This window comes from Brienomyrus brachyistius, chromosome 10 (genome assembly GCF_023856365.1).
Source record: "Brienomyrus brachyistius isolate T26 chromosome 10, BBRACH_0.4, whole genome shotgun sequence".
NCBI lineage: Eukaryota > Metazoa > Chordata > Actinopteri > Osteoglossiformes > Mormyridae > Brienomyrus > Brienomyrus brachyistius.
The window spans coordinates 7,794,321-7,816,058 of NC_064542.1; the positions used below are offsets into that span (position 1 = coordinate 7,794,321).

Here is a 21,738-nt window from a genome sequence, read left to right on the forward strand (position 1 = left end):
GAAAGAACATCAAGCACCTAAGCCTTATACCTTCTTTACATCCTTAACTTCAACTTTGTGGACAGAACCTGAGATTGCAATGAAATTCACAGGAATCTCAGTAGCAGTTTTATTTTGGATTGTCTCCTTTGACCGGGAGACTTGACATGAAGAAGAAGAGAATACCAGAACTTAAGGCCAGACGCAAACACCACTCTGCGCTTATATGTTACATAGCATGAAAAACAAAACCACACTTTATCTTAATCTAAAGCCTTTATTCGGGTAATAACTCTGTGTTGTTTATATATTAGTATTAATCAAAGTTGAAGAATAACGGAGTGTCACTTTGGTATAAAATGTATTTAGCAGATATATACACGAAGGAGGTTTGGTTAATATAAAATACAACTATTAGATATTGTTTGTTTTGAAAGATATATCCAGCATTCCAGTGCTCTGGCCTTCTATTATTTTCTTCTGTGGATTTGGCCCTAAAGATTACTCTAAATGAAACGTGCGCACGCCCCCTACTGTGCTCTATAGTGTATCGTTCTGAAAGAAGAAGAAACTACAGTGCATACAAACTGATATTTCAATTCTCTGATAAGAGTTTGTTTGTATAAAGTTTTGCTGTTATCGATTCTCTCATTTCAAATCTTTTAAAGAATTCTAATCAGCAAGTGACAACGATCGGATATTATTTTCTAACAGGCAAAGAGAAAGACAGCTCACGGCTCTTCGGGGTCCTTAGCGTAACCTGCGTAAAACAGGCGCACGTTGGACGTCGCTGCGAGGTAATTATGAGTAACATGCCTTGGTTAATATTTACACGTATGTCTACTAGTGTATTGCATTGTCCTCTTTTCCAAGTTTGCAACACATTTCTGTCAAGGCACGCCTCAAAAATGGTAAGAATAAGGATCCATGTTTTGTCCGAACACATACGTGAGCGTTAGGCAAAATAGTTTTAGAGTAAATAGTCTTCGTCTTAGTTTTTGAGTATATCCTGATCGATATACTGCCGCAGGGTCACAACGGGTGTCAGCCAGATGCAAATAACGTAATGAGGGCTTTTGAAATACAAATTACGATTTTCATTTCAAATCACCATGTAAACTGCATGTCCCATTAACCAGACCTGTTAAGTACTGGTGTCAGAGTTGTCGCCTGTAACCCCCAAGTTATCCACTGTATTGTACTCACCGTAATTAATGCCAATAACAACAACATTAATTTATGTACGTGATAACTGTGGTAATAAACGTCTCATTTATTTAGACTGTTATGAACTGTATGAATTAATCGGTCATATATTGTGGTTTTGATTCGAGCTAATAGCCAAGTCTCTGGCTTCCATATAAATTAAAAGGCAGAAAAATAACATACATTCAGGGCCATTTTTTTTGCCTCCAGCCTTTCTGTTGCTTAAATGGATCCTATGTCATTGTTGTATTTAATAGAACTGCTGTTGACCAGAAGTTTCTTTCTTTTTTTCTTTTTTTTGAATTACGCCATTCTCGCGTCAACTCTGTTACTATCGCGACAGCGATGTATACTGGGCGGGGGGCAGAATGCGTGGTTAGGGAATTTATATTGGGTATTTTACACATTTTTTCCCATATTAGTTGATGATATCACAGTATAATTCAAGTTATTTCTTTACTTCAATTTTACTTAAAATTCCTATAGATTCACAAGATTCAGAACATGAAAAAGACAAATGTGTAGAGCCCACGCTTGTAAAATGAAATGAATGAAAGTTGTATTTTTATAGTGCTTTTCAAGACACCCAAAGCTCTTTACAGAAGCAATGGGGAGCCACTTCAACCACCACCACTGTGTAGCCCCCACCTGGATGATACGACTGCAGCCATTCTACACAAACAACAACAAAACAACAAATTTATTTTTGTATAGAGCATTATCACAACATTACATCGTCTCAAAGCGCTTTACAGCATCCGCACCCAAAGCCCCCAGTGAGCAAGCCAAAGGCGACAGTGGCAAGGAAAAACTCCCAAGAAGGAAGAAACCTTGGGAGGGACCAGACTCAAAGGGGGAGCCCATCCTCCAGGGGCCGGCAGGGAAAGTCAAATAGGAGAGATGGTTAAGTGCCAAGTCACACTGTCCAAGTCATGAGATCGTAGAAATAACTGGAGGGCAGTTAGGATGACAAGCCAATGCCGAGTCTTCTTCCAATTGCCAGGTAACTAGAGGTAAGGCAGCGGGTCATACATGGAAGATGACACAGGCAGAACGGCGAGCTGGATGCTGGGACGTCACTGGTGGTGGCAACGTCACTTGTAGTAGGGTGTGCTGGACATCTTGATAGATTGAGGTCTCCAGGCATCACCCCCCAGGAGGAGTAGGGGAAGTAAAATGTACAATTAGTCAAAGTAGAGGAGTCTATAGGCAGTGCTAACAGCTTAGGTGAGTGCAATATGAAGTGCAATGTACACCAGTACGCTCACCACACAGTAGCTAAGGTGGTGAGGGGGCAGGGGAGGGTTCACCAGTAAGATATAGGTGATGATTAGGAGGCCAGATCTGAAAGGGCCCCAGTGGGCAGTTTTAGCCAGTTCATCGGGGTACCACCCCTACTCTCTTGAAATAAGCCCAGGGGTCTTTTATGACCTCAGAGAGTCAGGACCTCAGTTTTACATCTCATCTGATGGACAGCACCATTTTTACAGCACAGTGTCCCCATCACTGCACTGTGACACAGGGGATCCACACAGACCAAAGGATGGACTGCCTACTGGCTGCACCAGCACCTGTTCCAGCTGCAGCCCAGCTCTGCTAGTCTTCCATCCAAGTATGGGCCAGGCCCAAACCTGCTTAGTTTCAGGTGGATTACATAGTATGAACTGCAGGTGGTATGGCCGCATACTCATGGACTGCAAAATAATATCAAATTTTAATAAATCATGCAAAATACACTTTTTTTTGTTATGGGGCGTAACAAGAGAACGCAGACAGCATGGGTTGTTGAACTAGGTGTGTCATTACATTTCAGCTTATAGCATGATATATGGACATAACCTTGATAATTTTTCTGATCTTGATACTGGCAAGTTGTGTTTGCGTGAGAATGAAAGCCCTTAACATTTCAGCCAATCATGCTGCTTCCTCCCTTTACTTTACAGCGTGCTCGCCACAGCACACATGATGTAGTACCGGACAGTCCGCGGTCCTGAATGTTCATATTTCCAGTGCCGACACGCCAGGCAAAGCTGATCTTCATATTTCTAACTCCTCTCCCAATCATATTGTTGCAGTGTTTAGTGTTCTAGGATCAGACTGTTAACTCTAGCAGTGGTCGGCAGTATGTGATCCCCAGTTTCCTGAAAAATATTCAGGCGGGATAGTGGGAGTCGAATCTTTGCGGGCAGTATCATCATAGTATCATCAGAGCGTGACAAACACTCGCCTAACAGTAATGATGGTCAAAATGATGCTCTATTTGTGCTATTTTTGACCCCACTAGATGGAGCTCTCTGTTCAAAAAAGGGCTCAAGGCATGCTGAAAAGAAAGGGAATCTAAAGCACCACTTACACCAAACAGCATTTTGCATTTCTGAAGTTTGAGATAGAAGATGATCAGGTTAATTTAGTCATTGCTGAAAAACACTGGGCCTGGCATTCTTAATTATTAATTCCCTGTGGATTATTACTGCTGGATTTCTCGTGGACTGAATTTTACAGTGGATTTTCCTTTTGAATTTGGCTGGATTTCCCTTAGTGAAAGGGTTGTTTTGGATTTACCTGCTTTCCCATTGAGTTGCCCAGCTATTTTAATGGTTTTATCTGTTGTCTACCTTCCTGCCGTATTACATTCTGTTATTTGTTTAAAAAAAATCCCTCGTTTTGCACTGCTTTGCAGTGTATGCGATCACGCTTTGCTGTCAGTCCAGACAAGTAGTCACAGAGAAAGTGACCTGATTTTGTGTTGCAAAGTGTGTCTGTGGTGACACTTATTGTCTTATTGAACTTCCATCAAGCATTTGGCATATTGATTTTGAGGGAAATTGCAATGCTCATGGCTATCATTGCTCATGGCTAGTGGATAGTGCCCAGCCCTATCCCTGAGAGAGAAGTACATGTGACGTGGACTCAAACTCGCCGACATGCAGTCTGTGCAGTTGGCGAGATAAATTACACCCTTAACTCCTTTTCATTACAAATTTATTTCACATTCGGCAGACGCACGGAAGTGTAAAACAAGAACCTAGCCTCCTGGAGGGAAAATAAAGAAAAAAATATAGTGGTTGTGGTCATTTTGCAAAGTGTAAGTTTAGCTAATTTTCAAAAAGTAACCAGGCTGTTATTAATTCAGCCCAGATTTCCTACTAATGAATGTTTTCTACATATATTTTTGTCGTAATTGCAGAACCCATACAAGAGAAACAATATCGTAACCTCGGTTGATCTCAATGTCTGACCTCTGCGGGGTGGTATCTGTATTTGATTTAAGCAAACGATGGCACTTATAATAATGGCAGTTAAGAAGCAGAAATGTTCCTTGTCATGCATCGCTGGAATAATAAGCATGTAAAAGTTTCTTCAAAACTTTGGTAGCTGTGCTGTGTTGGGTGTCTGCTTCATATGAGGCATCATGTGGCCTATGGTTAGGACTCCATGCCCATGTTGGGAAGCTTGATGGTTCAAATCCCATGGCCACAAGAATGATGTCACAGTAGGATCCTGGAGCAAGGGCCTTAACCCCAACTGCGCCAAGGATGCTGGAGGCTGAGCAACGCTGTGCGTGACCCCCAACGCTGTGCGTGACCCCCAACGCTGTGCGTGACCCCCAACGCTGTGCGTGACCCCAACGCTGTGTGTGACCCCAACGCTGTGCGTGACCCCCCAACGCTGTGCGTGACCCCCAACGCTGTGCGTGACCCCCAACGCTGTGCGTGACCCCCAACGCTGTGCGTGACCCCCAACGCTGTGTGTGACCCCAACGCTGTGTGTGACCCACAAGGTGCAATAGGGGGGGAATGTGCAAGTTTCTCCACAGGAATGAAAAATGTGTCATAATTCTGTTATATTAATGTTTCAAATATGTTCTCGTCACCAAGGCTTCCGACTCTCACTGGCTCACTGCCTCAGAAAGGGAGCAGCTTCTGATGGAACTGAAGGCCACAGGATGGATTGAAGTGGACGACCGTGATGCTCTCTACAAGGAACTGGATTTTAAGACCTTCAATCAGGTAAACAGAACATATAGATTCAGTTCCAAAGTTCTTTTCGCTTCTTTCTTCACTTTAACTCGGAATATTTGCTGAAAATGCTGACTTGGTATCTTTTAATACTTAAGTACTACTTGTGTTACGTTAGTGCAGATGTACTTAGTCTAATTTCTTGCAGGTTTGGAGGGGATCAAATAATTATTTCTCTAGATAAATGATAAATTGATTTGTTCCTGTTGCATAATGATTTTCGGGTTAGATTTTCAAAAACAATCTTCTGATGTTTAACCTTCTATATAAATTGGTGAACTTCGCAATTCAACAGTGGGTTAAATAGATATGTCCCTCGCTGTATCTTTGGTTTATAATTGGGGGCTTCTGCTGCTTTAATCATGAGGAAGTATTTTGCGGCTTAATTGAAATTGTATGTCGGGTCAAGTGTGCAAAAAATGTAGCTGTTTTATAATTAAAATGGCCGACATTCAAATGTGTACTGTAGGTGCTTGACCTTAACCACTAGTATGGTGGTGGATAATTTTAGTCTTAATAAAAATGTTCAGTAGAAACAAATGTCTTACTCTACTAAAGGGACAGAAGATGTTCCCAGATCTTTTTAAACTGTGATGTTTTGCTTACATGGCGACATGATGCCGTCCTTTAAGTGAAATTGAGCAAATTTAAAACGTGCAGCAGCCGACGCACAGAAATACTCGCCGGTTTCAAACTGCGGTGACACTGTTCATCTGCGATTCCTTTGTAGGCTTTTGGATTCATGTCACGAGTTGCTCTGCAAGCGGAGAAGATGAATCATCACCCTGAGTGGTTTAACGTGTATAATAAGGTAATCCTGAATTTTAAATCTCTCTTAAAAATCAACATCTTTAGAAGCCTGGGATGTCACTTAAATATTGTATACACTGCTAGTTGACATTATCAGAATGTATACACGTAACTTAAATATTAATTTAAAAAAGGGAATTTCAAATCTGAGTTGAAAATTATTTGAGTGATGGTTTAGGGTTACTCTGATATGCATAAATGTGTGATTGTGAGTATGAAGTTTCATTAAATCACTTTTTTTGTCTTTGAAGGGGTTTAAAAAACAAATAAGGCTTTTCTTCTTGGATTTGCAGTTATTCATCCATAATTGCACTTGCATCTGATAGGATTGTTGTCTTGCCTCTTTTTTTCAGGTTCAGATAACACTGACTACACATGACTGTGGAGGGTTATCAAAAAAAGATATTAAACTCGCCAAGTTTATCGACAAAGTAGCTCTGACTATGTAGCTTATGGATTCGTTTGTGTCCTCCTGTGATTTGAATATGGTTTAAAAAAATTCTGTAATATATGAAGATTTTGGAAATGTATGTACAGTAATTATCTTGATTTACAGAACAATCAATGTAACTTCTGTTACAGTTGGGTCATTTAAACTTGAGATGTTTAATCCTCATGCTTAGAGAGGATGTAGATAGTGTGTAGGTGCTTAGGGCAGAATCTTGGTTCTGTTTGAGGGGGGTAACTGCCCATAAAGACAAGAAATAAAATGTGAAGTACATTTTTAAATAAATTTAAATTAAAGGTTGAAATGCACATGCTTTGCATGATTTAATATAAGTAAATATGCTCCATACCAAGAATAGTAGTTGGAAAATCTGCGCCAACCTAATATTGTTACTGACATTTCTAATAAGAAAAACTATGTTAAACGTCCAAGAACATTGCAATGTGCTGCTTTGTATGACTGAAGGTCAAACTGCCCATGTAGGGAGGAAACGTCTATAGAAGGATACACAGTAATGGCAAAAGACTCAAAGAATGTAACTTCAGAAATGTCAAAGGTGTGACGTTTGCAGTGCAAAATGTAATTTATTCAGTGTCCATGTGTGGTGTAATGTTTTAATATCAATTGAGGAGAAAGCTTCACTATAAAATTTTAAGTATATGTGCAGTTGTGTATCTTAAGTACCTTTCTTGCTGTCATTTCTACGTTGTTAATTATATGGAATTTAAGAATAAATTGATTTGATATTAGGAATTATTCGGTTGTCCCTTTATTTAGATGCTGATTCTGATGTCAGCTTATACACAGATGAGCCTAAACATTACGACCAGCCCCATGTGACGTGATGCTGAGTGTATAATTTAAACGGCGCTTGTCCATGGGCCTGTACTATGAAGCGGGGTTACTGGCGTATTGGAGTAACTTGTCAGATTTAAGGTACCACAGTTTAAATGGACTTCATATTCGATCACTTACATTTTTCCCAGACCACCTTAAATCTGACGAGTTACCCCCATAAGCCAGTAACCCTGCTTCTTAGTACAGGCCCCAGGTCTGGGAACTGCAAGCTTACCATCTAACATCAGGTACTTGTAGTGAACATGTTGAATGCAGAAGAAATGGACTGTGATAAAGATCGATCTGTGATAAAGATCGATCTGTGATAAAGATCTGAATCACTTTGGCAAGAGCCAATTCATTATGTAGAACCTTCTGGGAGTGGGTTCTGAGTGGGGGAGAACCATGAACCACCAACTGCGTGCTGGGCAGCAAAGATTTGTGGATGTGAGAGGTGGACGAAGGTTTTCCCATGTGGTACAACCAAAAGAACGGCTACTGCGGTGGAAGTAGATCATTTTCATTATTATCAAGGGAGTCGCAACACCCAGCGCATGGAGACCTACTGCGTGTGTGCATCCCAGAGATGCTCAACACGTACCCAGCCATTGACATGATGCAACAGAAAGCAGGGAGCAGGTGACCTTCCATTGCTCAAAGGTCAAGTTCTGATGCTTGCAGGTCCGTGGTAGGAGCTACTGATGGTGGCCAGGGGTCGGCATGTGCTCTGGCTACGTAGCTATGGAGGTCTTCATCGCTACAGACATGCAACCATACTCCGTAGCAGAGAACACAGGATTTAGTTAACTGTTATTGTTATAATGCAGTATTATTTACACTTTTTATTTTACATTTGTAATGTGTTCAGGCATGCCTAGGTGTCTGTTTACCTTATCAAATCCAAAGTTTGCTCAAACTTTGGATTTAAATTAAGATGGTGCTGGAAATGTCTTTGGCACGGTATTGTCATCAATGAGCAAGCCTGTTCAGACGTGTTTATGCAATAACAATCACGGTAACCTACGTACAAAGCCGTATTTAAAATCGTTTTCTCTTGTGGCGACAGATGCTTAATGTATAATGTGGACTTTAGATGTATTTCAAGATTAGAAATCAGTGTCACAAGCAATCGGGTACAAGACCAAATGTCACCAAATGGCAAAAATGCGAATCCAGTCCGACTCGAGTATGGACGTGTATCGTGGACTTTAGTATTTGTAACCCGCGGAAGTATTTCGCTATATATATATATATATATATATAAGTTTTCTTTTTTAAATTTGTGTTGTGTAAAAAAAATCCACAAAAGTATGGAGCGATTTGTACACGTGAAGCGTATGTTACACATTTGTCCATTTGTGGATTTGTTTTCTCTACAGATCAGCTGCGGTAAGAAGTGGACAAAAATTGACAAATAAATAGGAGCGAGGTCGCAAATGTAACGCGACCCACAAATATACAGGATGTGATCCTCAAACGTGGAAAATGTATCACGTGCTGAAATCGCTCCATATTTTTGCCGATATTATTATTTATGATTTAGAAAATACATATTTTTGTGTAGTAAAATATTTGAGGATTGTGGTACATATTTGTGAATTGTATTCCGTGGGTTACAAACAATAAAGTCCAGTATACACTTCCATACAAAAGTAGCAGACCTTTTTGAAATTTTTCACATTTTGCTAAGATTTGTAAATATTCTGTGTTCCATGTAACAATAACCAAGCTTAACTGGAAATGCCATGCCGATAGAAATTTCTGTAGGTTGCTTGGCTCCGGCATTTGATTTTGCAGCCTAACCGCTATGCCTTCGCACAGGCAAATAGCATTTCATTTGTTTGTTTGGGGACCAGTCGTTGTTTAATTGCTTGGAGCCCCTGCATTGTACAATTTCTCTTTTTTTGCTGTGAGTTGTTCCTATGCTACTTCAAAAATGGAGACAAAATTTTATGAGGGGAATTTTGTTTTTTGTAGGCTGAAAATATTTCAATAAGGAGTATGAACCGTGGTGATAGTATCCCTAGGATTAGAAGCTAAACTTGCGTTAACTAACGTTAAACATTTTCATTTTGCTTTTGTGTCTGCATACGTGCACCTCACTAACATCCGTCTTCCGTGCCATTTTATGGCTGGTTATCTAAATTTATTTTCCTTCTATGCCGGATCATCGTTATTTCTTTACGTAATTGCAACATTTACAAGAAGCACATTATGAGTCAGCAATTTTCTCTACGCAGCGTTTACTTGTACATTTATTCTACTTAGTAATCACCCTACACATCCATCTCGTTTTCTCCATAGTTTCCCACTGTGAAATTTGTTAAAAATATACAAATTAATGGTTTTCCATTTAAGAATCGAAGCTGTTTTCAAACTTTATTTCAAATTTATTTCTGTGACTCTGAATGCGCCTTATTTTGCTTTTAATACAAAGTGCGGTAAGTTCCGGTGGTTATTGTAGATTAATTGCTACAACATTCCGAATAAAGTGAAGGGCACCTTCACTACGTCACCATGGGAGCCGCATCAGAGCCGTGCGATCTATTGAAATTAAACAGGAACTGCAGGAAAATCTAGATCTAAATTTGAAATGTCTTGAACTCATATTAATTTATTGTAGTTTATTTAAATTTATAACTTATAAAGTCATGTACAACTGACTGTTCCATTTTCAAGTTTGTATAAATTCGTGGCAAATGCGTTGAGCATATGAGGAAATCAAATTGTTTATAAAACGAACACTTAAAAGCACTTAATTCTTACCATGTTTAGCCTAAATTGTTCAATGTATAATCGATTGCGGTCTCTGTAAACACTGATGTGGCTACTGTTCCGACACGTTAATATCTGCTATCACTTTCATCTCGGTTATTCTTTAATTGGCTTCTCTGGATACATGTTATTTTTCCGTAATTCTTCCCGTGTCAGTTAATCCCTGTGCCGACAAACGTCCCACCACGATGAAATCCAAAAAAAAGCAATAAACATAGTTCACGTTTAACGTAAAAAGCAATAAACATAGTTCACGTTGTCAGCTGTTGAACTGACATGCGTTCACACTGGGACCAGAGCTTTGCAGTCCGCCGTATCCAAATGCTGGGTGCTGCTTAGATTTCAGTCTTAGTGATGCCAAAGTAGAACTGCAAGCGTCTCTGCAAACACTGTACGGCGAGCTGGTTGCTCCATAAGGACAGGCAGGTGAGGACATTGCAGGACTGAGTGAAGAACTGCTGATGTTGTTCAGATTGTTCATGTTGTTCAGGGCTGACGCCGGCATTCCGGTAACAGCGGAATGGTTCATGCTGGACGGCATATTTATAGCAGGGAGAGAGTTTGCAGCCGAGAACATAGACTGGGAGCTCAGTGGGTTCATGGAGTTAAAGAAGGTGAAGTTCTTGCCGGACAGCGGCGCCGGAGCGAGTCCTTTATTTGTCCAGTTGTTGTAGGTGTAGGTGGGATACACGTCATCGTACGGCTGCATCAGGGCGCCGAATTGGGGTAGATAGCCGTTTTTACACATGTCCATTTGCTGATTGCGTTCGCGTTTCCTCCACTTCGCTCTTCGATTTTTAAACCAGACCTGTGAGACACAATAAATCTACTAATGATGCTAACACCACACATGCAAGATTTTTTTAAATATAATTATTTTCAAACAGTACCGTACCCTAACTCTGGCCTCGGTTAGGTTAGTCCACACTGCGATTTCCTCTCTCGTGCTCATGTCGGGATACCGGTTCCGCTGAAAAGTACACTCGAGTTCCTGGAGCTGTTGACTTGTGAAATGTGTCCTTTGCCGCCGCTGTTTTTTCTTTTTAGCGTCTTCAGCGGCCGTATCATCACATTGCTGCGCGACTTTCCTCTCCTTTTCTGCAGAAGCAATAAACGCAATAGACCAAACGCATGTATAAGTTGTTCTCTAGTCTTCTTTGATGTTGAAGGCCTGTGTTTATCTTATCTAGAGGCTGACATGTGCTCTGGTTCTGGCATACTTACAAACAAAGCATGTCCTTTGAAAGCGTCACAGTGGTTTTGCAGGATTATGATATAACATGCTGGAACAGGCTATCCGAGCGAGAAGACGGCACATGCGACAGTAGCGAAGGCAGAAATGCAGCAACTCCGTCGTTACTCTACCTGATAATTCAGTATCAGATGATTCACTGCTGCAATGCTCTGCTTCTGAGGGCCCGCTGGCCGCTTTTGGCCGGTGAAAGGCGGGGGCCATGTTCCGCGTCGGTGGGGGGGTCACAGCCTCGGAACTTCTGTCCAAATTCATCCCACCTTAAAATTGTTAGTGAAACATGTTCTGTTTAGACCTGGAAATTTTTATATTTTTATTTTTTTTACATAATGCATTTTAGGTTTCAAATTTACAGTGTAATTGGCAGGGGCCGGTCAATCTTATCGGCGATATATGCTACTGCCTGGGCTGCCAACGTCTGAAGGGGTGGCAACTTTCCAGCCAATTTCCACTTTGCCTCGAACGGGGGCGCCGGCAGTGATGCTCGCGTGAGGCGCCACCTCAGTTTGCACTGGTACTGTACATGGCCTGTTCTACAGGAAGTTCTTTCCTTCATTTCATAAGTCTTACCAACCCCAAATCTAGCCCAAATCACTTTGTGGTCCAGTGTCTCAACAAGGCAAATCATGCAGATTCCAAAACAAAGAATTATAAGGCTTCCCCGCACACTCACACAGCATATTTATAAATTGGCCAATAACTCATTTTTGACAGTGATATTACATGTTTCTGTGATAAAATTTTAAATATTTTTCAAACAGCAACAAAAAAACTATTGGAACTTAATACTGAATCAACCATATTAGAACATGGTAAAATATGGAATATCAATGAAGTTTTTGTGTAATATGTTATGTGACCTAAAGCAATTTGAATCATTAATTACTTCCATACCACCATGTGACCCTATAAGTCAATTTGCATCTGGAAAACCAATAATACAATGAGTGGAAGCACTGGCTGCCATTTAGAATTCAGATATTTCCCCATCTGTTGCTCTTGCAAAGATAATTATGGTTGTGCTTCAAGCCTGTAATGACGTTTTGGAAAGTTAAACGTGTGTTAAATAAAGAAGTGTAATGTAAGTTTACCTGACAAGTTCACACAGGAATAGCCTAATGAGACGTTACATCAACATCACAAGAGTTCAACTGAGCCGCTGGAAATCATATTATGAATTATATATCGACTTATAGTCGCACCCCTTCCAGTGACCTAACATCATTTTCACATCCATTTCCACAGTTTAGAAACAGAAAATAAAAACATTATTACGAGTCTGAGGTGCCAAAGATATGATTCAGAGAGAGATTATCAGTCAATAGGAAAATTTAATGAGCGTCAGCTGTTGAAATATTGCTGTCCCAGAATTTTCGAAGAACAATGCAATAGCTGCATAATTTGATTATAATATATATATATAGAGATAATGATATTCTATATATAACACAAAAATGGATTAAGTCGTTTCTGAATATCAGTTTTGGGGAGCCATGGGAACATGAGAGCCATAACACAGATCAGCAGTAAATGTCAGTTAAACGGTCATATACTAATTGGATTTTATTTTGCTAAAAGGTTTTAAGGGAGGTGCGAAATATGCTTGTTTTCAGGCAGGTCTGAATTCAGTTGCCCTGATACATTTGAACAAAAATACGCTTCAGCTTTCAGGGATGTGAGGGCATTTGCTCCAATAGGCAATGATGCACTGTAATGTCCAAGCATATAATCCTTAATAAGAAACTACACACACTGCACTTTCTCCCAGTTAACTATATTTATTGAGCTGATTTAACTGTTACCAGTGACTCCACCTTTTGTTTTGCTATTTGTCCTAATAAGAAATACACCGTGTGGGCATTATGTCATAAGATGGCAAATTAATATATGGGAAGTACTAAAAAGTAATCATATAGGAGAACAAATAGTCTTTTCTGAAACTGCACAAATGTTCTGAACTTTCCAATTACTTCCTTAATAATGATGTGTTTGTGGAATAGGCGGGGGTCTTCATGCGGTCTTAATCCCCCAACAGCTAACCCACTGTGAATACGGGCTTTTAGGCCACTGCAACTTAATTATCATTCACTGTACAGTTGACGAGGGAGAAAAGATACAAATCCAAATCGTTTTTAAATAGGCTGTTAAATCAAAGCGTTGAAAAATCTTTTTGTGGTGGTTTTGGAAGGAATCAGACAACTTTGACCGTCATGGGGTGTTTGGCGCAAAGCGCTTTATTAAGATACAGCTGTCTTGGTTTGACCATTAGAAGCTGCAGATCTTTTAATACGTTTCCACGAAAAACACGCCGAAAAACAGCACCAATAATGTCACGTTCACCGTTTATGACAAGAAAAGGACCTTTCTCACTGGATGAAATACTGCGAAGCTACGGGTCTTCAGATATAACAACACTTTTAGTCTGGGATTATTAGCAGTTTACGTTTGACCAAAAAAGTGAGAGAAAAAAATCACCAAAACGCCGGGACCATTAAGTGATTTTTGTGTGATTTGTCTATTGTGAACAGTTCATTTGTAAGGTGCTTTTCTCAATTAACACAATTAACTTTTCTCATGTCTTTAATTTTCTCATGTCTGAGAGTTCCACATTGTAAGCGTTGATGTTATTTACTTGTTTTACATTATTTTAACACCAGACCATGATATGCGGTAAGAAGGTGGACTGCTTGATTATTTTTACTTTTGGCGAATCCATGTATATTCGCGTATTGATTTGCTATTTCGACCATATAAAATTCTTTTATCCTGTATTATCGGCTATCGCAGTTTTTACCTCCTTATAACTTCCACCGGCTACCGCATTTTCGTATGGGTCTGCCCTTAGTTAAAAGAGCGCGTTTTAAGGCAGGTCTGTCTGTCATGGCGTTAACAATGCGACACACACTCACCTACCTCAGTTTACTGGTGTTTTTATACCTGTAGAGAGTTTTGCCAGACCGATCTGCTATGGCTGTTTTAATCCGTCATTTTAAACGAGTAGGTCTATTTAAAGTAATGTTTTTAATGTGGTGTATTCATGAGCTTTATTTTTAAATATGATTATTATTAAAATAGTCGCCCATATGCATTTCATATGAAACAACAGAAGATGCACACATTAGCAGCTTAATGCACGGAAACCTTTTAAAACTATTTTTCCGTGTGAAATATAACAAATTTCATGCACAAAAAGTAATAAAGACGGTTTTACCTGGTGTCCTGCAGGCAACTACATTCTTAGTCAAATTACTGTCCATTCCAGTGATCTGTGGAACAGCCATCAAAACACAGTGAGAATATAAAAACACACCAAATATTTTTCATTACAAAGTTTTTCCTGAAAAACATGCAGAAGTATTACTAGATCGTACAACTTATTTTTTAATCCAATCGTTTATTGACAGATAGGACTATTTTTTCCCAAAAGCGTCAAAATCCACGCCGTCTCCCCACCAGACAATATTTGTTTCAAAATAAATTCAAAAATTGTTTTTCAACATACAGTATATTCAGTCCTTAAGTGTTTCGATTGTGATGATGAAAAATATATAAAAATCATCTCCTATAATATTAAATGTCCATTGTGTTTTTGTGTTCATTGGCACTTAATTCATTTCAAAGATTATGGAGATTACAAAAATCTGCAGTATTGACTAGATCCAAATTTCTAGCACGTCACCGTTGCATTCACTGATACCAATAACCTTAGACATCACTTAATCATTCAACAGCTAAATATCATTTTCGACTGTATATTTGTCTGATTGTTTAATTTAAGAGGTGATCGGTGCTAGTGAAAAGCCACATTAATGCAAATTTGATGTTAGAATTTTTATTCCGATAGTTCCGATAGCAGATAATTCCGAACTGTTGTCTATAACTTTATATGCTGCAATACATATTTGCACAATAAACATTTGCTAACCATGTGGAGACATTCCTTGTAACATGTGACATGGCAATTGTTTTCCTTTGAGTCACTAACTGTATTTATTGATGACCTTGAGGGCTCGCCGCAGCTCCGAATAATTTTGTTCTAAAATATTTACCTGCAACGTTTACGTAGAGGTTACTATACGGAAAACCCACATCAGTGACGGTTAAACGAATATACATAAGTTATAATTATTCATCGGTTACTGTTATAAATTTGCATATTATTGCAAAAAATCCGGACCTGCTTCAGTTAAAACATGATAGGTATATTTTAACGTATAAATACTGAATACTAAGTTTAGTGAAAATGAAATGATGTTGCTTAACAACACACACACACACACACACACACACACACACACACATATACATACATATATATATATATATATATATATATATGTTTGTGTGTGTGAATATATATATATATATATATATATATATATATATATATATATATATATATATATATTCACACACACAAACACACGCGTGCGCGCATGTGCTTCTTATATAGGATAACCGGTTTAAACAATTTCATTAAATTTCATTAAATGATTTGAATTTAAAACAGTAACTTATGTATAATTAAAACGTATGAAAATTCGTTTAACTGTCAGTCCGCATAGTGACGTGCGTTTTTCGTGTAGTAACCGGCACTACGCTACAGTTAAATATTTTATAACAAAATTAACCTATATATATATATATATATATATATATATATATATATATATATATATATATATATACACGCACATACACACACACACACACACACGTATATATGACTTATGACACATGAGAACACTTGTTCCATACATTATGCAGAAGAACTTATTTATGAAAACTTCTTTAAGCTGTAATATATTTTTTGTAGAACAAAGAAAAACACCCACCAGATTATTCTTGTTAACCTTGCAGGATGCAATATATAGATTTATCCCATGCGAGAGAGCAATATATCCAACGACATGCACATCCGCGCGCGTCTGAACATGCGTTTTGACGCGTTCTAGTCCTGCGAAGACCTTTTCTTCAGAGCTCACTGACGTCACGCGCCCCCCCCCCCCCCCCAAGCTTTTGTTATTGTATGATAATAACTGGCGGATTTCCATGTTAGATGCCAGTGCAGAGTCATAAACCACGGTGCAAAACGCACACATACAAAACCTGTTTATAGTGTGAATCATTCACTATTATATCACGTGATTTGATAGCGAAAACGTATTAAACCCCGAACTTGTGTTTTACTAATGTTTATTTTAATGTGAAAAATGTGTGTTAAAAATATTTTGATCAACAAGAGTTACATTTATAAAGGTGATTCGCAAAGATGGGCTTTCAATACGAACGGCCTGTGTTTAACACAAACACTTGTTTTAGCTGAAATAGCCTTATCTATCCAGGTAACGTCTTTATTCACCATTATGATACTGATTTATGTTTCCGAGGCCTGTTATTTTAAAACTACGTAACAATAGGCCTAATGTTTGCCTCGGAATTAACTTGCTAAAATTTGAAATGTTTGATTATAGAATATAGTATTTTATTAACCAGTTATGAAAATGAACCCTCTAATTTGGCGTTTAATGTATTTATAATATAGTTTTCAATGTAACTAACATATAAACTATTGAAGTAAAAATTTCGGAGTTCGTTTGATAGTTACTATATTCAATAGTTGAATGTAGTTTGATAGATGCGGTTGCGTGGTGTAGCAGAGCTGCCCGCCACTATCCAAACCGAGGCCCATAATCAGCAAAGCTGATGGTACCCATGACAGCGAGTGAAGTACAAAATATACATATTTATAGTAATTACTTGCGCATTTTCACAGAACATTCGGCCTCCTGTTTCCACAAGTATCTGAAAAAAAAATCGATTTTACTATGGTGCTACATTATAGTGAAGTGTTGGCTATACATATGCAAATTTACGCGTTAAATAAAATTTGTGGATATTCTTAAGAACTCAAAACTTACATGTTGCATGTTTTAATAAGAACGGACATACTGATTGTCTTAAAAACTGCGATCTTGACCCCTGTTATGAGATTGAGCTAAAATTAAAAATTAAATGCAACGCGCCTTATGAGATTTTCCCTGCCACTAACTTTTAAAACCTGTAAAAAATGTTTTCTGTGAATTTCACAGCAAATTTCCCTATATTTCGCTGCTAAATATTCAATGTAAATCCAAGCATAAAAATCGAAAATCGGATAAAAATGAGAATATAGTAACCGACTAATTGCCTTAGATTACCGAAATATGAAATATTATAAATTTAAGGCGTTTGACAGCATTTATAATCAACAGACGCTGACAAGGTATGTATTCAAAAGTTGATGGTACCTCAAAACTACTCAACTAAAAGATTTTTCAACCAAAATTAACCATGTCTCAAAACATATACATTTCGTATACATTTCACATTTTTTGAATTCTTTTTATAATATTTAAAATATGATAAGTTAACTGCACTTTTCCTTGCTAAGCCTACCAGTACGATTTACACAAATAATTGTCATCATTTGGGTATATTGTGGGAACTCGAATATTAAATATTATGAATATTATGTCTGAGAATTTTTATTCATTCCAAGATATTGTACTAGGCTACATATTGTAGTAATCAGAATAACAATTAAAGGGCATTACACGAATATTAAATCTTCGAAATACGCCCATGATTTTATGTATATAACTCATAAAAAAAGGTCCAGTTTCAAACTGTCGTGGGTTTTCTAAACGACAGTCTGATAACTAATAACGTTCTATAGCAGCACAACGCGAATATCTTTAAATAGTAATTTACATGATTTAATTAATGATTGATAAATACATTATTCGTAACATAAAACTTCTCAGGTCAGGAGTGTTTCACAGTTTAATGCAATGTTAATAGATAATGACTTTGTTGCATTTTTGTGTGTTAAACTGGAACGTGTTACCGTTTCCAATTACAGTCTCTTTTTTTCATTTACACGCATCTCTGTCCGAAATTAACTCTGGCAAAGACATGGATCTTGTAAGCATTGCCGCTGGAATCAAAATAATTTCCTGAATGCCAGTTAATTGCCAAACACTATTAGGATATGTACACAGTTTGGTCCACTGCACTTTGCCCGTGTGAGCTACATTTAGAGATTTATTATTACCGCAGAGAAGTGGAGTAGAACAAACAGCGACTCTATACTCTATTCCCGGTAAGTCCCGAAGTTCATGATGACAGTTATCCCTCCATCTGACTCACATCTCCTTTGTATATCATGTCCTGAAACTGGACTTGCTTCCTTTTATAAAACCCCTATTCAGCGAACAAACGTCTTAGTAGTCTGCCATGCATTTTGGACACTTTTGTTTGCTCTTACATGTCTTCATTGTTCTGGTTGTCCTCTGCTCAGTGTGTGGATGGCATTTTTAGACTAACTGTTACTTTCGTCTCGTTTCCTGGGAGTGTTGCTCGATCTCTGTTTGCACCACGGACGGTCTCCACTTATCCTTCAGAGATAATGTCCAGGTTACAGTGAGGTTTAGCATACAGATATTGTGTTGAAGATGGCTACACTTGTTCGGCTGATGGTTCACTTTGTTCCTTCATCTCCTGGGCTACCTGAAGCTAAGCTAAGGATTTTCTTGTTCGACCTCAAATAACGCCATTACATCCTTCACATTTGATCATCCTTTGGCATACATGAGACATAATTTAGGCATCATTTGAGTATTTGATTAATATTTTAGGCAAGATCTGAGTTTATGATTCAGTTCAGTTTGTTTATATATAATGCCCTTCCAAAATAGTATAGCTATACAGAGAAAAAATACCGACTGAGGTCCAATTTCAACGGACTGCCCCCCTCTCTTGGGCATGCGTAGAAGTGGTTTTGCTGAAGAGGTAATTTGTGAAGCAGAAAACACATAAGCATTTTACGTGCCAAAATGTATCGATAGAGCAGAAATTGTAAGAATAACTTAGCAAGAAATATGGTTTCCATAAATTACGTTTAAATAATTTTTGACTGTTTATATTGAGGGGATTGATTGCGTTTGATAAATCTGCCCTAATCAGGCAGCATTTTGTGTTACACGCAAATGAGCTGTATTCAGACAGCGGTTCTCTCTGCTCAGCTCCCGAATGCCAGAACGGCCAAGGTGACAAAATCGTTTCCTTAAGTTTTTCGTTTCACATTACAGCATTGCACTCAATCAACTGAAGTTTAGATCATCAGGAACTAGAAATGAGTCTGTGTGTGTCTGCATTTGCACGAGGAAAGTGGAATCTGACCTTTGTAAGTAATCATACCAGATTTACTTGACAAAGTATTTCCAGTTGTGAGCAGTGACATTCCTCTGCATGAATGGCATGGGCTGTGTTGCTGAGCAGTTGGACTACTATCTTGGTTATTATCATTTTTTATTGCTTAAATAATAATCAAATGGCCTTTGGAGGAAAACGCCAATAAACATCTAGTGAAAAATGCTTATTCTTTCATTTGCATAATGCTGCCTATTAATTTTCCTCCAGCTACAAGTTTCCAAAGCCAATGTCTTGGCATAGTTTACTTTCCAGGCAGTTAAATTCTTTGCAAAGCAATCAGTCTCCGTATGATGAATCAGAGTCGTCAAAGTCAGTACCCAAAACGTGCCATCCGTTGTATTTACGTGTCTTCCTACTTAAAGTTTGTGCTCAGTCTAGGATGAATTGGAACGGAAAACTCACATACAACTTCGAACGTCTTTGGTCTGATCTGGGACCGTGCATATTTTTTGGAGAGCTGTGAAGTAGTTAATCCCTAGCGAAATAGTTTGCAAATGCATCACAAGGTGGGGACTTGTAGTTTAAAAACACAATGAGCAGAAATATAATGGGTAAGAATACAAAAACTTTTTTTTTGCACAATCTGCATTTTCTTAATAAACTGAGAGAATGTTGAGTTGATACACATACTATACTAAACACTTTGCAAGCATTCAATCTATATGATGTGTAAATGGCTGAAAACAACTGACTAATGTGTACAGGTTACACCTGATTTTCCCGGGTCAGTGTCAGTGCAGTATAGTGCTTAATCATTTTTCATTGTTTTTCTTTCTATTGTGACAAAAAGCCCTTTTATAAATAAAAGTTAACTTTGTGATTTTCTAAAATTCATTTCATAAGAAAATATTTTGTCTGTGTGTGTGATATATATTTCCTTACAAAAGTATAATTAAGTTGAATGTTTGTGTGTATATGTGTGTGTGTGTGTGTATAAATTTCCAGAAGCTTCCTAAGATGGATTCAGCCATAGCTGTGACATAGTGATCTATCATTTCTGACTGATCAGCTCTCCCCCGGCTCACCATGACAGGCATGATCCCACAGTGTGTATAGCTTTGGAGAGAGTTCCACTGGCTTGAACAGGACCTCCTACAGACTGAAAGAAAATGCCATCTTTAACTTACCAATGAGGGCTGTACCACGTCAGACGCTGGTCTAAGGAGGTAGGAGGGAATATGGTTGAGCTACAGACATGGAGTACGTAAGGAGCAGGGGTGCTGGCTGCCTCGTGTATGACCTGCCTCTAACGATCCTACCCTGACATGCAGACTCCGCAGTATGTAAGGAAAGCTATCAGCCCAACAGAGGCGTTGGCTGCCTCGTGTATGACCTGCCTCTAACGATCCTACCCTGACATGCAGACTCCGCAGTATGTAAGGAAAGCTATCAGCCCGACAGAGGCGTTGGCTGCCTCGTGTATGACCTGCCTCTAACGATCCTACCCTGACATGCAGACTCCGCAGTATGTAAGGAAAGCTATCAGCCCAACAGAGGCGTTGGCTGCCTCGTGTATGACCTGCCTCTAACGATCCTACCCTGACATGCAGACTCCGCAGTATGTAAGGAAAGCTATCAGCCCGACAGAGGCGTTGGCTGCCTCGTGTATGACCTGCCTCTAACGATCCTACCCTGACATGCAGGCTCTGCAGTATGTAAGGAAAGCTATCAGCCCGACAGAGGCGTTGGCTGCCTCGTGTATGACCTGCCTCTAACGATCCTACCCTGACATGCAGACTCCGCAGTATGTAAGGAAAGCTATCAGCCCGACAGAGGCGTTGGCTGCCTCGTGTATGACCTGCCTCTAACGATCCTACCCTGACATGCAGGCTCTGCAGTATGTAAGGAAAGCTATCAGCCCGACAGAGGCGTTGGCTGCCTCGTGTATGACCTGCCTCTAACGATCCTACCCTGACATGCAGACTCCGCAGTATGTAAGGAAAGCTATCAGCCCGGCAGGGGTGCTGGCTGTCTCATGTATGACCTGCCTCTAAGTGCTTTTTCTGTGTAGCTTTGTGGCAAGCTGAGCTTGAGCATCATAAAACAAAATCATGTGGAAAATCCAAAAAGAGACATTCAAAAAAAAATCCTTTATACCGTTTATTGTTAAAAGGTTCTCCTTTATGCAATTATATTCAGAAGAAAAGTTCACATTG

The 21,738-nt window shown here is 38.9% G+C and overlaps 2 protein-coding genes across 4 annotated transcripts; one reads left to right on the forward strand and one right to left on the reverse strand.

Annotated features, from left to right (window-relative positions):
- Window positions 1-692: 692 nt before the first annotated feature.
- On the forward strand, window positions 693-7,215 carry LOC125750493 (pterin-4-alpha-carbinolamine dehydratase 2-like). 2 transcript variants are annotated; one of them, XM_049028369.1, is made up of 4 exons: window positions 693-776; window positions 5,064-5,195; window positions 5,935-6,015; window positions 6,368-7,215. In XM_049028369.1, exons 2-4 carry the CDS (start codon window positions 5,112-5,114, stop codon window positions 6,461-6,463), a joined length of 261 nt encoding a protein of 86 aa, XP_048884326.1. In that variant the 5' UTR covers window positions 693-776; window positions 5,064-5,111; the 3' UTR covers window positions 6,464-7,215. The 2 variants fall into 2 exon arrangements, with proteins under 2 accessions (XP_048884326.1, XP_048884325.1); XM_049028368.1 differs by having other exon boundaries at window positions 771-890.
- Window positions 7,216-9,651: 2,436 nt separating this feature from the next.
- Window positions 9,652-16,274, reverse strand: LOC125750482 (pituitary homeobox 1-like). 2 transcript variants are annotated; one of them, XM_049028346.1, is made up of 5 exons: window positions 16,162-16,274; window positions 14,538-14,592; window positions 11,440-11,586; window positions 10,970-11,172; window positions 9,652-10,882 (listed from the first exon to the last, which is right to left on the reverse strand). In XM_049028346.1, exons 2-5 carry the CDS (start codon window positions 14,581-14,583, stop codon window positions 10,334-10,336), a joined length of 945 nt encoding a protein of 314 aa, XP_048884303.1. In that variant the 5' UTR covers window positions 14,584-14,592; window positions 16,162-16,274; the 3' UTR covers window positions 9,652-10,333. The 2 variants fall into 2 exon arrangements, with proteins under 2 accessions (XP_048884303.1, XP_048884302.1); XM_049028345.1 differs by lacking the exon at window positions 16,162-16,274 and adding an exon at window positions 14,829-15,569.
- Window positions 16,275-21,738: the final 5,464 nt, after the last annotated feature.